This window comes from Heliangelus exortis, chromosome 17 (assembly GCF_036169615.1).
Source record: "Heliangelus exortis chromosome 17, bHelExo1.hap1, whole genome shotgun sequence".
NCBI lineage: Eukaryota > Metazoa > Chordata > Aves > Apodiformes > Trochilidae > Heliangelus > Heliangelus exortis.
Window position 1 is genome coordinate 3,962,184 of NC_092438.1, and position 14,493 is coordinate 3,976,676.

General features: G+C 41.3%; 2 protein-coding genes across 10 annotated transcripts in view; one reads left to right on the forward strand and one right to left on the reverse strand.

The window, feature by feature from the left end:
- The window catches only part of PDXDC1 (pyridoxal dependent decarboxylase domain containing 1), a 59,440-nt gene extending 48,388 nt beyond the window's left edge, over positions 1-11,052 (forward strand). The window contains exons 18-26 of one of the 6 annotated variants that reach the window (XR_011729264.1): positions 68-186; positions 995-1,116; positions 2,273-2,365; positions 2,466-2,562; positions 3,767-3,871; positions 4,652-4,887; positions 5,598-5,647; positions 6,675-6,798; positions 9,264-11,052. Coding sequence is in view for 5 of the 6 variants with exons in the window: in XM_071760826.1 (XP_071616927.1) it covers positions 68-186; positions 995-1,116; positions 2,273-2,365; positions 2,466-2,562; positions 3,767-3,871; positions 4,652-4,887; positions 5,598-5,624 (799 nt within the window). In the remaining variant the exon portion in view is untranslated. Of the gene's footprint in view, positions 1-67; positions 187-994; positions 1,117-2,272; positions 2,366-2,465; positions 2,563-3,766; positions 3,872-4,651; positions 6,563-6,674; positions 7,231-9,263 lie in introns of those variants that run through there. The other 5 variants (XM_071760826.1, XM_071760828.1, XM_071760829.1 and 2 more) reach the window with 5 other exon arrangements.
- NTAN1 (N-terminal asparagine amidase) lies at positions 6,826-13,788 on the reverse strand. Of its 4 annotated transcripts, none has more exons than XM_071760831.1 (10): positions 13,590-13,786; positions 12,387-12,489; positions 12,246-12,311; positions 11,659-11,767; positions 10,636-10,709; positions 9,354-9,407; positions 8,525-8,578; positions 7,909-8,006; positions 7,299-7,412; positions 6,826-7,138 (listed from the first exon to the last, which is right to left on the reverse strand). In XM_071760831.1, exons 1-10 carry the CDS (start codon positions 13,668-13,670, stop codon positions 6,959-6,961), a joined length of 933 nt encoding a protein of 310 aa, XP_071616932.1. In that variant the 5' UTR covers positions 13,671-13,786; the 3' UTR covers positions 6,826-6,958. The 4 variants fall into 4 exon arrangements, with proteins under 4 accessions (XP_071616932.1, XP_071616935.1, XP_071616933.1 ...); XM_071760834.1 differs by having other exon boundaries at positions 12,387-12,564; positions 13,590-13,747; XM_071760832.1 differs by lacking the exon at positions 9,354-9,407 and having other exon boundaries at positions 13,590-13,788.
- Positions 13,789-14,493: the final 705 nt, after the last annotated feature.

Here is a 14,493-nt window from a genome sequence, read left to right on the forward strand (position 1 = left end):
TATGCTAAATGTCAATATTTTTGTATATATTGTAAAATGAAATTATTATCTTCTGGCTTGTTTGAAGGTACAACTATCACAGTGATGGGAAGAATGATGACAAACAAGAAAAAGAACTGGAAAAAATCAATACAGAACTTCTGAAAAAACTAAATGAACTGGAGTCAGATCTCACTTTTTCTCTGGGTAACTCTACTATTTAAAAAACTTCTGTTCAAGCCCATAGTAACTTCAGAGGCTGTGTTCCAACAGTTCAATAGGTCATTCATACATAGGTCAGTACAATGCAAAGTTACACTGCTGCATGTATGTTCATTGTTGAAACAGCATCTGCAACTTCATTTCCTCCTCACCTCTGCTTTGTTTGGCAAATACTCAGCAACCAGACCAAAAAGCATTTCCTCATCAGAAAGAATAAAAGCTGCAGTGTTCCTCTTTGTCATCTGAGCCTTCTCAGTGCCATACCTAGTGAAACACAGATCTCATTCAAAACCCACTGACCAGTTCACTGCTTTCTGTAGGTAGATTAAAAGCTTCAGATGAGTTTGATACTTGGCAGCACTTTCATGTTTACATAGTGCCACGTTATAGCTGAAATAATATTAATTTGTCTACTTGGAGCTCTGGCCTTTTTCTAATCAGCTTTCAAAAATGAAGTGCCCTAGAATTGTGGAACCAAGTAATCTGTAAATGGCAGAAAGTAATGAGTTTGAAGCATATTCAGCAACTGATATTTATTATACTAACCCTTGACTGTATAAAATATCCATTTGTTTTTCTTGTTCAGATGTTGTTTTTGAAAACATCTTCCTCTTTTTAAAAACCCACAGGGCTGAGCTTTGTCAGTCTGCATAATTTATACCTATGCAGATACTGCCCTTAATGACTGAAGAATGTGTATTAGGATTTCCAGATTAACAAAAATGATTATTGCACCTGTTGTGAAAATGCATTTTTGTACATCACAAAGACTTTATTCTCCTTCTGCTCACAGGTCCAGAATTTGGAGGGCAGAAGAACTGTGTTTACATTGGCATGGTAACTGAGGATGTGGATGTGTCTGAGTTAGTTGAAACTATTGCAGCAACAGGCAGAGAAATTGAAGAAAATTCAAGAGTATGTATTAAAAAATCTTGGAGCATTTCAGAACCTTTTTTTCCCCCTTCCATATTTGGCTTCAGGACATGGTTTTGTTCTTTGTAGAAGTAAAAATTGTATTTGCTCACAACAAACCATGTTAATTACTATAGAATAATCTGTGTTCTCGTAAGTACTGTGACAGAATTATGATATTCTAAGGATGTCCTCATTTCTGTTCATGATCCTGTGTTCAATAGTTCAATGAAAAAAACTTGAGTAGTATGGAAATAGGCTCATTCTATCCCTAAAATTTCAGCTGTCAAAAAAACCCAACAAAACCCAAACCCAGAAACAGGAGTAAGGTGGAGGCTGACTGTGAGCTGGTGTTTCTCATCACTGCTACCAGGTGGTGGGATTCAGATTGTTAAAGATAAGACAAAGATAAAGATATTTAGCTTGGTGGTAAATTCCCGACTTGCCCCTCCCCTACAGAAAAGGAGCAGCTTCCTTTTTTGTAATCCAATTATTTGGCATTTTGGAGGAAGTGCCTGTCATCTGGGCCTTGCACAATATTAAACCCCATATTAAGTTAGGGAAATTGGCATTTGCCTTGCACATGACAAAAATGTGACTTTTATCTCTGGGCTTTGCTCATTTATTACCTTTACAGGCAGCTGCTTGTCCTTTGCAGTGTGAAACATCATTGATGCATCATTGATACCACAGGGCTCAGATTGGTAGTTGTATATAGATTTGAAAACCAAAGCTGAACCAGTAGCTAGACTGGCACATACTGGTTTGACTGACTGTGAGGCTGGTGTTAAGTTCTGGGCACTTGCAGAAATCCAAATCTACTCAAACCTAAAAATTCTTCTCAGATTCAGCATATGACAAATGCTTTTGTGCTACTAAGAAGGTCTTTGAAGAATCTGGGTCACAGGCTTATCTGTAAGTAATGGAAAAAGATGGACCATTTCTGTTTAAAATTACATTCTGTCCTCTGGGTCTGTCTTAAAAATTCTGCAGTCAGCCTTCACTCTTTAATTTACAATCATAAGGAAGCAGTGACTGTCATATATGGTCTTAAATTAGAAAAGTATCTGACTACCATGTTTATATCTTCAAAACCTGAACTGAAAAGACTGTTTCAAGTGCAAATAATATATATAATAATATGTGGTTTTTTTATTAGCTGTTGGAAAACATGACAGAAGTTGTTAGAAAAGGGATACAGGAAGCACAACTTCAGCTTCAGAAAGCAAATGAAGAACGACTTCTGGAGGAGGTAAGGCTATAAACATGAGTTATCTGTCTAGGTAACTGGAACTGATAAGCCACAACATGGGTAGTTTACTCACCAGCCAGTGCCTGATTGTACTTTGCAGGGACTGCTCCGACAAATTCCTGTAGTAGGCTCCGTGCTGAACTGGTTTTCTCCATTCCAAGCCTCACCAAAGGGAAGAACATTTAATTTAACAGCAGGTAGGACTCAGTGAATCTGCAGCCATGTCATGTTGTTAGAACTTTCCAACTTTATACTAAAATTGCAACACTTTCTTGTGCTAATTTGATCATGAGTGACAAAATCCACCCGTAGGGTGTAACAGAACATACTCTTCACTATTTCTGTAACACCAAGACAATCTTCTAACCTTTCTTGCAGTTTACCTTTTGTTCTTGCATGTTGAGTCACATTAAAAAAGCTGTATTAGTCACTAGTATCTATTAATAGAGGACTAATTTCTGTGATTTTTTTTTTTTTTTTGTTACATATGCTGCAAAAGCTTGACATTTATGCTGTGTTGATAAGGATATATAAGCCAGCAGAGTACCACAGGTCTTAGAACATTGCTTCCCCATGTATATGCATGTGTCCTCCTTCCTTGTGCTTGCAAACTGGTGTCTGAGCTGCTGGAACTTGATGTCTGTCTGAAACCCTGGTTTGAGCTATCACCTGGCTCTTGCCGCACTGATAAAGTGCTGGTTTGCATGCTATGAATGCAGTGTCTGACAAACTAGCTGAGGACTGGCATGAACATAGCTGTGTGGCAGACTGGAAGAAATGGACTGGAACAATGTAAAAAAATGGTACTTCACCCATTTTTAATTTGTGTGACAAGAACTGGCTACAACAGGAAGCCTGATGTACTAGCAGAAGCCATTCTGAAGTTACAGTCTGAGAATTTTCTCTGTACAAATTTGTAGCAGCCTTAAGAATATTCCCGAGCTTGGCAAAGTGCTGGGCCTGGCACAGCTCAGCTGTTCTGTCTCTGTGAACAGTGAGAAAAGCTTTCTGCTGTATTTGGGATCTTCCTTTTTGGTTCTTGATGCACCAACTGGAAGATTTTTACAGCAGAGAGAAGCAAGACTGCCTTGGGCATACTTACCTCTTAGCTAGAAACCTCTTACAAGTGCTGCTGTATGTTGAGTGCCCAGTGGAAAAGGAGAGAAGTACAACAGGGTGTAGCAGCATTGTGAAGTGAGCATGAGGGGAAACGTCCTATTCATCTTTTTAAGTCTCAGCACTTGTATCCCCAGGTACTCAGAAATTATCAAGTAGTAGTTTCAAGTCAGACTTTCAGAAATGTGCAGTAAAAATAGGATTATCACGCGTTTTATAAATACAGTTTAAAAGAAAACTTGCCTAGCTTGTGCTTTATTCAGCCTTTTTTCTTTTAACATGCAGGCTCTCTAGAATCCACAGAATCCACGTATGTGTCAAAAGCCCAAGGAACAGGCACTACTCCACCACCAACTCCTACTGCCAGTCTAGCAAAGCAAAGACTTCCTGGTAAGTTTCTACATCTCAGGGTTTTTTTCTAAAATTTGCTAAAACACATGAGTTGCTTGACACAGGAGTACCCACAACTTACCATCTTTAGCAATATCCGCAACTAGAGCTCATCTTCTGGTGCCTTAAAAACCTTCATTTAAACATGGCAGGAACACCAGCCCCATCTGTCTTTTTCCCCAGTAATTTCTTCCTGGGACTACAGAAGTTGTTACCCATTAACTAGCAGCTCCTTATGAATTTGGAATATTACGGGGTTATTGACTTTTAAAAAGGGGCAGGTAAACAAGTCAAAAGTTTTAACTGAAATAAATACATCATGTAGCTCAATAACTGCATTTTTGTTGCTGCCTAACATTTTGTGGACAAGGTCATTCTAAGGTGGAGATCTAGTAAATCAGTGGCACTCTCTGTGAGGTTACATTAGCAGTTAATGTTGATTTGACTGATAGGAAAAGCATGGTCTTAACTCACCTTTTGGGCTGGTTAGCTTCCACCCTCTGATTCTCAGTGCAAGTTCTTACCCTAGAATCACCTCACTGTGCATGTGGATGGTTTGTTTTTCAGCTGAATTTTAAGTCTCTTCTTACACAGCATAAAATAAGTTGCTGATGCCTTGCATACATAGCTGTAACTGCTTAGGGTTCAAGGTAGAAACCAAATAAAATCTTTTTTTTTTTTTTTTGTGGTTGTAAAGTTCAGGTAGTTTCTTTGAAATGTAACTTGTGCATACCACATCTTGAATTTGCTGCCTTCAATACATTATTAAACACTTGGCAGGTCAGAAAATTTTTAAAAGGTCTCTGAGAAGTTCTGATGCATTCAGTGAGACCAGTTCAGTCAGCCACTGTGATGACCTGGAGAAGATGGACCAGAGGCCCCCAGCTCTATCCCCTGGCCAAGAGCAAAGACCTTTGGAGACAGAAAAAACAGAGGAGCAGAAGGAGGTGGCACAGGCAACAAAGACGGACACTGAGGATATTCAAAGTGACAAATCACCAAATGACTGCACAAAGGTAGAGCAACAAGAAAGTCAAAGATAAAATCCAGACTGTGGATTCCAGACTTTGCAGAGGAGCCCCATGCCCAGGGAGGCAGGGCATTAATGATGCATTTAAAATGTGAACAGTGCCACACACTAGTACAGTAATAACTACTGTAACTTATTAACTGGGATTTTGCACAAATATACATTCCCCCCAAGGGACAGATTTGTCTTGCCCCTTACCCTTGTTACAGTTGCTTTAATCCTCTACGTGTTGGGTGTCACCAAAGTACTAGTGAAATTTAGTAACTGCTCATCAGCACTTGTAAAAACAATTGGCAGTTATCCTTCCTGTAGGAATCTAAGCATATTTGCTAATTAACCAATCAGCCATACACAAGACTAAGAATACAGCTGCACCCAATAATTGTAAAATTATCTCATTTTATGTTAATACACTTTAAAAAATATTCAGCTGCCAACTGTTCACCTTTTTAGTATTTTAGCCTCTCCTGCAAGCCCTGTACTGCAGTTACACTATCTGGGCTTTGCTTCTTTTTTTTCACCCTTAACATGGAACATTGCTAAGCAGCTGTGGTGGGGTGAGCACTGTGTACATAGGAGTCACTGGGTAGTGTTTTGCCATCAACCATTGTTTTTCTGGTGTTGTTATGACCTGATCCATTCAGCTGAGACCCTTGGTACAGTGGGGACTGAGTTAACAAGTTTTATGCCTTTTAGAATGAAGCAGTGCCTCTGCATGCCTGAACGGCTTCTTGCTTCTGCCACTGGTAAGAATCACCAACACACTGTTACTTTCCTTTGCACGCTGTTTATAAACCAAATGCTATCAAACACATGTAGTGGAGTCCCCTTCTGTTGCATATTTTTACCCATAGTTGTAGAACAGTTTGAAAAAGCAATACATTTGTGATGGTTGCAACACTTTTTTTTTTTTTGAATACCAGTAACTTACCTATGGTAGGAATTGTACAAAGAAATGACATGGGTTATTTACACTACAGCACAACTTCCTAGTGTCTGGGACTACTTAATGCACATGCAAAGCTTTGGATCAATCAAAAGTTAAGGTTTAGGTGTCTGTCTGTCCCCCCCAGTTTTCTTAAATCACTTTGCTGCAGATTTTCAGAGCTTCTTGTGGAAAGGAGATCTTTTAGAAAAGCTTGCTTTCCCAAAGGTAGCTTATGCTGGGGGAAACCATTCCAGCTCTATAGGATACAAATACTGTAATTTGCTTTATGTTTTTTGCTTGGGTTGTTTTTCTCCCACTAAAAGATAGAAATTAACATCATTAGTGGCTCTGGTGGCAGCAGGACTTACTTTGATAATCTGAAAAATTTGGGGGTTTTTAATTGTACTATCACCTGATTTGACTTTCAGCTTCTAGATTTTTGGGGGCTGGGATGCCATGAACAAGGTTAATTTTGCTGTTGGGGTTATTTATGTAAATCAGAGTGCAATTTTTCTAAAGTGCAAAACCAGTTAAGTTAACTAGTCTTCCTTATTGGTTTCTTTGGTGCAATGAAGTATGTTAATAAGAATAATTTGTTGGTGATAAAATTATCACCAGAAAGATTAATTTTTAATGTTTTTATATTTGGAAGTGTTAAACCAGTAGTTTTGTTGGAATGAGCTTCATTCTTAGGATACTATCTGAATGTTTCATTAAAGATTCTTCAAATTATTATTCTTGAATTAAGTAATTGTTGAAGGATGCTTCCCTATTTTCAGTAAGCTTTTATCATGTGCACTTGCTTTCACTTCCTGTGGAAAATAATTTTCCAAAATACACACCAGGGCACTGACTTCCTCTCAGTCTCTCAGCACTGCTCCTACTCTTTACCTGTGCATTCGAATTACTGAAGTAGAGCAACAGAAAATAAGAGCCAAAATCTTACTTCGAAGTAGCACTGAATCCTATGTAAGTAATGCAGAAAAAACAAATTACTTCTGTCAAAATATTTTATTTTGAAAAGTACAGGAACAATAGTATTTGTATACCAGCAGTATGCTTTTTGCAACAGATTGCACTCCTTGCATGCCTACAATTCCCTAAAGCAGTTGAGGTGTTCAGTTCCAGGTTAGAGCTTGTCAGAACAAACCTGTTCCCACAACCCTTCTTGATTTTTTTTGTAGATGCGAGGTTTCCTGTCAGGAAACAGTGAGTGAGATGGAAATGGATGTTCTTTTAAAAATGTTAATGTAGATCTAATGTGGGAAACAAAGTGGGGTGGTTCAGCCAGGGGCGATGTGGAAAGATTCTGAAAAAGAAAATGGTAGCAATAGCTGCTTGACATTCAGAGTATAAAATTCTCAATTATTCTGCCTTTTAATAAAATTATTTCCCATCTTCCCCAGCAGTACACTGGGAAATGTTTTGACAGACCATAAAAAAAACCCAACCAAGTCAATTTCAGTTACCTGTAGAATTTGTTTATCATCTTGTTCCAACCAGAAATCCACATGTGGGAAAGGTCTCCAGAAATAGGGTCCAATGTGTAGTTGTTCCATCTTTGGATCATAGATGTTTGTCAGCTGCAACAACACAGGGAGCCTTAAGACTGAAATGGTGCTTCACAGATGAAAGAGAGCAAATTCACTGAGTACCTTGAGCTGCAGCTGCCTCCCAGCTCAGCCCCACTGCATTCCTACTGCATAAAGATTAACCAGTTATTCTGACAAACAGGATGTTAAACTAACAACAAACCCAGAACTGAAAGATACTGCTGGGATTATGCCCATGACCTGAATCTCTTTACATAAGTCACCCAGCTGAAAGCTGCAAGGATTGTCATAACAGCACATGAAAGATGCACATCCAAGACAAGGGGCACCCTGGCAGCTGGAAGCTCAGCAGTAGTTTGATCTCCACCCATATCCTTGGCCTTCACTCTTCCATCTTTCTCAGTTATTTTGTTACGCTGATAGAACACTTGCAAAGTATTTGTTTTCCTCAACCTTTTCACATTTCCTTGCCACTATCTGGTCTCCCAGCAAAAACACCCTTTCTTGCCCTGTTATTTTTACTCACTGTTGCTCCTGTTAAAACGTGGGCTGAACGCAAATCCTCATCTGGACCTTTTTCTGGGAAGGTTGCAGGGAAGATCTCTGCTGTTTTAACATTTACAGCTGGTAGGAAAGAATATAAACAGAGAAACAATTCTTACAAAACACTTGTTTAAAATGACAGTATCCTCATCATGACTTTGTTAACCTAACACATGCTACTACAGTATTTCTCAGTACCACAGACCCCTTAACCTGTAATAGCTGATTTCTACTTATTTTGATGCTGCTTTGACAGCATTTCAGAAGAACACTTTAGAGACACAAACTAAATAAAAAAACACAGAATGAGATACGAAAAGAAGGTTGAATAACTCCAGGGGCTAGTATAGTAGCCTGATACTGGCCAAAATTATAAGTACAGTTAAACAAAACAGAATCTGCTTGCATTTGTACACAGCCACTTACATATCTGTACAACTGTGGTACCAGAAAAAAGCTTCTGTTTCTACCTCTGCCTCTAACAGCAGCACTTAACTTTTGGACAGGCTTGACCTAGTCATTAAAAGCAGCCCATTGACTACTAGAATCTTAAAATAAATCCAGTTACAAAAAACACACTGAATTCTAACTCAACTCACCTATTCCATAAATGATTGGAAAGTGAATATCCTTTTCTTCTCTGTCATTTAGTTCTGTAAGGAAAAATAAAGTCAAACTTGTAGGGCTTTGGATTCTTCTTCTTAGCAGCATTCACTTAGTTATATATTATAAAAGAAGTACAGATCTAATGTTGCATGAAGACAGAAATATACCAAGGGAGCCTAAAAGAGCCAGGGAAAGGGAGATACAGCCAGAAACAATCCACTTGGGGCCTGGAATTGAATGTTGTCTCTTAATAGTATGGCCAGCTCCACCTTCTGCACAGGCAGCTTGTAGGGAAAGAAACACACGATGCTGAACTGCTGTGATGCCAAGTCTCAAAGATGTAAGCCACCAACAGCACTGAAATGTATAGATGGTGGAAATAAACTTGAATGTGGTATGAGAAAAAGGAAATTATTTCTTTATATGACATCACACACTATAACTAAGTTTTGGAATTCATTCAAACTTGCAGGGAGGCAGGTCAGAGGTCTCTACGTGCCTTTGTCAATTGCCTCTTAAGATCCACAGGTACAGTCCTTCCACAGGACAAAGGTGGCAAAATAATCTGGTAACCATCACAGGTGGTTCTACTATCATTAGCTGCACGTTAGCAGCACGTGGTAAGGAGAGAATCCTTGCTGTATTTTCTATTTGACATCACCACATGCACTGCCAGCACAGAACTAAAAATTACAGATTGTTACAGAGGACTTAGACTGTTCTTTCTTACAGGACAGATACAAAAGCTGTGTGTGAAAAGACCCCCGTGCTTCGATTCCAGTGGCTAAAGATACTTCAAAAACCAAGGAACCATTTTCTTACCTGTTACACAGAAAGTCACTAAGTGAACATCATCTGGCTGGAGATCGAATGCTCCTACAGCAACAATAGCAGCAATGTATAAGACTGACAGGTGGCAAAGCAGGTGCTCTTTATAGACAAGGGGGCATTACGAGTGCTGTGCACTGCAGAATAGCTGGGCAGAGACCTAACGCACTGTTCCTAGGTAAGGCAACAGAGTAAACACCATTTTGCAGATTTGCTTCAAACTAACTTTTATAAAACTAAAGCCACAGCTACTAAACACGATGGTAATTCACAGAGTGTAGCCATTTGTATGAGCAAAACCAGGGTAAACAAGTGTTGTGCCACTTACTCCTTTTAGCAACACTGCTTTAGTTCTGGCACCACATAAGCTCTGCTTTAGTTCACCGTATTTTTAACAGCTTATATTTAAATGTATTTTCCTAAAATGTTACATATTTAGTGACCAACCTTGGTCTTTCATTAGCTGTTTTATCATCCCAAACACCAGAAAAAAACTCCATGTTCTTTATCAAAGCTCTAATCACAATACAGCATTGTTGTTTCAAATGGTTAACTTGTGATCCATGAGAAACAGAAAGTTGAGGAAAAAAGTTAACTAAACCACTTCATTCAAGTCATATGACACCCAACAGGGCTAACAGGAATCACTGGTTGTGACAGCCATGAGGCTGCATCCCAGGACCTTTGCCAGTTCTGTTTTCCTTTCATTTACTCCCCTGGGCCACCTCACTCCCTCCCACACTCACTGATAGCTGCCCTTGCTCCAGCAGACCAAGGCCTCTCCACATTCCACAAGTGCTCAGTATGAGCCAGAGCACTTACAGGGTCTAAGCAGGGACTTAAATGTGCTTGTAAAGCACCACACGTTTACATTATAGCTAGACTATAGCTTTTATAAACAGACAAAATCTTTCATCTGAAAATTCCAAACACTAGTTAAATTGTACCTCATCATATTAAGGTACAAAATCAATGGTGACTTATGAAGTCAGCCACACCTGTAGATTTAGGCAGTGACAACACTTGACCAAGATGATGTCAGCAGCTGAACTGCACTCCACTTCTACACTAAAATACAAGCCAGCAAGAAATTCCAAATTTAGACTTTCCATCCCTTGCACTGGCCACAGGTGAGCCTCAGAAGGCCTTCAGAGTAAATCCAGATTTCTTTCCATTGAGTGACAATAGGCTCAGATTACAAATAAACTTTAATCAAATCCAGTCAGAACTACTATTTTTTTTTTCAGACAGGAGAGTTGAAAAAACGTGAACTTACTAAGAAGCTGATTAGTAAGTTTTTGTGATAACTGCCTATCATCATTGAAACCTCCAACTAGGTGCACTTCCAGCCTAACAGAGATGGAATAACAGGAAACAGCAGTTAAAAAGACATCCCAACGTGAACAACTTCACAAAGTAAACCCCAGCCCAGACTGCAAAGCAATCATTAGAGAATCCTCACTTGTTACAGCCACATGCACCAAGTTGATTTGCATTACACAGCAAGTTATGGTAGTTCCATCTGAACACTTCAGGAATCACACAGGAAGCAGAACAAATAAAAAATTTCAAGAAGCATTAATGCATGCAACTCTGTCTAACCCTGTAGTATCTCCAAGGGTTAGCACCTCTGGTTTGGACTCATCTTGGTAACAGTCTTTCAGTTTGAAACAAAAGGTTAATTAAACATGAAGCTTTTTGCTCCTGTGACCTCACAGCCACTCTGGACCATACATCAAGGTTCTTCTCTGAGAAGAGTCTGTGTAAAGACAAGCTCTGAATAATCATGAGCTTCTAAGAGACCATTATTTTCTGATTTCATTGAGTATTTGTCCTACAGGGGCAAAAACCTCCAAACCCTTGTTTGCTAAATTCTGTTTCCCCCTCTGCTGTCCTTTCTCCCCCCTTTTTTTAATGTGGGACTTGGAAAAATCTTAGATGGAATCTCAGATCCCAGAAGAAATTTACACGTTCAACAGTTTTGAAGGAAAAATAGAACATAAAACCAAAACCAGTTGCTCAGAAAATTTCACACCTCTAAAACAAATGTTAACTGGGAAACTGTAAACACAACCTCACAATGGTATTTTTACAGAGACACTATTCAGAACAGAACCATGCTTTAAACCACTGCTAAAAATACCCTCAAAATCATCCAGAAAACTCTTGTTTTCACATGTCTTTCTTGATGGAGATTTCTGGCTCAGTCACCTTGTCTGAACCCCATATAATCACATAAAAATTCCCCACCTTAAAAGCTGCAATACCCTTTGTGAAAAGCAGTAAGAGCAGAGCTGACCTTCCATATCCTGTTGTGTCAGAGAAAGATTTTACTGAACTCATGATGAGGGACACCTCAGCTTCTGTGTCTGAGCCATCACAGTGTGTCAAGCACGTAGCTCCACTGCCTGAGGAGGACATGAGAAGACAATGACACTGTTGGAGGCTCTCGTGCTACCATGATGGAAATCAGTAACAGTTTACACTACTGTAGTAGAGCAAGAGCTACACCCACCATCTTCCTTTCCCTCAGGACAGAAGCCTCCAGCAGAAGATACTGGTTGACTGAATGAGGCAATAACCCCTTTGTGTGCCCCACCACAAAATCACCAGAACTCATTAAAAGGCTACAAGTGCCTTTAACAAGCACCAGGCAACCAGGGCAGTCTCATGTCAGAAATCCAGGCAAAGAGCAAGGAGCCTTCTAAGAACTCTGCCTTTACCAAACCCTACAGGCACAAACAGCTGAGCACAGCCAAGGGCTGCAGCTGCCACTGGCCACAGAAGAGCAAGTTTAGGATCTGCTCATGAAGCAAGCAGCATATACCAATATTAATTCATTAATTCAGGGGTACAGGTTTTGTTCTGAACATTCTTTAAAGGTACCTGTGTGTCGAAGCACAACTATGTGGCAGGTAGTTGCATCATCAGATCCAAGAATGGAAACAGAACCTATTTTAAAGGAGAGAAACATTGTAAGAACTCCACTCCTACAATCATTGCTTCAGCAGAAGGAAAAATGCCTACCATCTTTAGGTGTGGTCACTGCAAATTCTCTCTGCTGGACATACAGAAGACCTTTGGGTTCCACAATCTGGAGGGGCTGACTTCTAAGTTGTTTTGCCTTTTCCTAAAGATAAATGATAACAGAGACTACAGTGGCTGAATTCTCAGGTGTATCCATTACTTGACAGAAACATCACCTCTGAAAAGCAAAGGGAGCCAGGTCAGAAAGAAATTATGATATATTTTGAACTTTGAGAATTTAAACACTATCATTCCATAAACATACAAAATCAATTTTATTCCTTTAGAGATTATAAAATGAAGGTACAATGAAAGCAATTGAACTTGGCAAAGATTACATTGGACAATACCAGAGCAGCTATCAGAAGTTTAACCAAGAAAGGAAATCTTTTAAAAGTTTCAGCCTTATTCTGCCAAAATCCAGCATATTTATATTTAGTACTTAGCTAAATATCCCTATTTGCCAGCTTGCTTATTGCATGGAAAACCCAGCTTCCCGGGCTGTGACTACAGCAGTGCTCTGTCATAGACCTGCTGGTAGGCCGTGAATTTCCATCCTGGGGCTCAAAAAATGCGTAACAGTTTTATCAAATTTGCACCGGTTTTCTGCAAAAAAATCAGTTTCTACAAAAAAAGCATTTTCTGATGAGAAAACACCCCCCCCAGCCAGCTCAGCTCTGCTCAGCAGTTCCTGGCTCACAGCCCGCCCTTGGGATTACAACATCTACACGCTGGAACCGAGGTCAGTACTTCCCTAAAAGTTACCGTGACTTTTATCACCACTTTTTGTCGGTTTGCACATGAAGGGGCAACCTGGCCCGGCCCACGCACCAACCCCGTACAAGCTTTTCCACCTCGGGGCATTTACAGTTACACCCCCCTCAGGGACAGTTGATTTTACATATTTTCGGTCAAACCGAGTCATTTCATCGAGGAGGGGGGGAAACACCGCGGTGCAGAGCCGCGTTACATCGCCCCCTGCCCCCACAGGCCGGGCCGCCCCTGCGCGAGCCGCCTCAGCGGGCATCGCCTCAGTGCGGGGCCGCTCCCGCTCCGCTCCGCCGCTCGTCCCGTCCCGTCCCTCCGGGTTTGCTCTCGGCCACCCCGACCCGCGTCTACCCGCTGCTCCTCCGCCGGGTAGGACGGGTAGGACCCCGCCGCTGGTTCCTATCGCCGGGGCCCTTCTGGCCGCCCCCTCCTCACCTCGAGATGCGGGTAAGTGCGGATCATGTCCCCCGTGGGCCGCGCCAGGTCGATCCGCTCACCGTTAATCAGCAGCGGCATCTCGGGGATCGCCCAGGCCCGCGGCGGAAGCTCCGCGCCGCCACCTCAGGGCCGGGCCAGGCCGGGCGTCGCCGCGCAAGCGCGTTGGGAGCAGACGGGCGGGGGCAGCCGTCAGACGGAGCTCGGCGGGAGGGCCCGGCCTAGGCGGGCCTTGTGAGGGGCGGGAGGCCTGGGCAGGGTCAGGGTCAGGGCCTTCCCCGGCCCCACCCTCGTCACCGCCAGAGAAACACGGCACTGACAGAAAACACGCCCGGTAACGTCTAACACGTTCAGGTTGCACAAACCCCCTCCTCCAGCGACTGCGGCGCTGTCCGTAAGTTATTCTAAGAAATCGTTTTGGAAATAACCATGATAAAGCCCCAAATTTATAAATAAATCCACACCGCCACCCACCCGCCCATCAGACACAAAGGTGGATTTTCAGACGCCAGTTCTTCCTTAAAGTCTGTGTATTTCCCCCCAGCTCTCCACCCGTGAACAGTAAGAACAGGACAGCCAGGGCACCGGGGCATGTTCCCAACCAACAGGAAACAACCCCATAACCTCAGCTCTACCTTTTCCGATCCAATTTTCACAGAAGTTAACAGCTATACCTCCTTCAAAAGTGACACCGCCATTTCTCAGGTAAGGCAGAATTTCCACCTCTGAATAAGCATTCTGAGACTGCTCATATTTACAGGACAAAGTGTCCTGTAAGCTCATATTTCTGCAATCACATCAAGGAAGCCAGGTCTATCACAGAAGAGATTACAGAAACACTGTGGGATTCCTAATTGAATCTCTGTTTTAAGCAAATGCCTTTAGTATACAAATGTAAACTGTG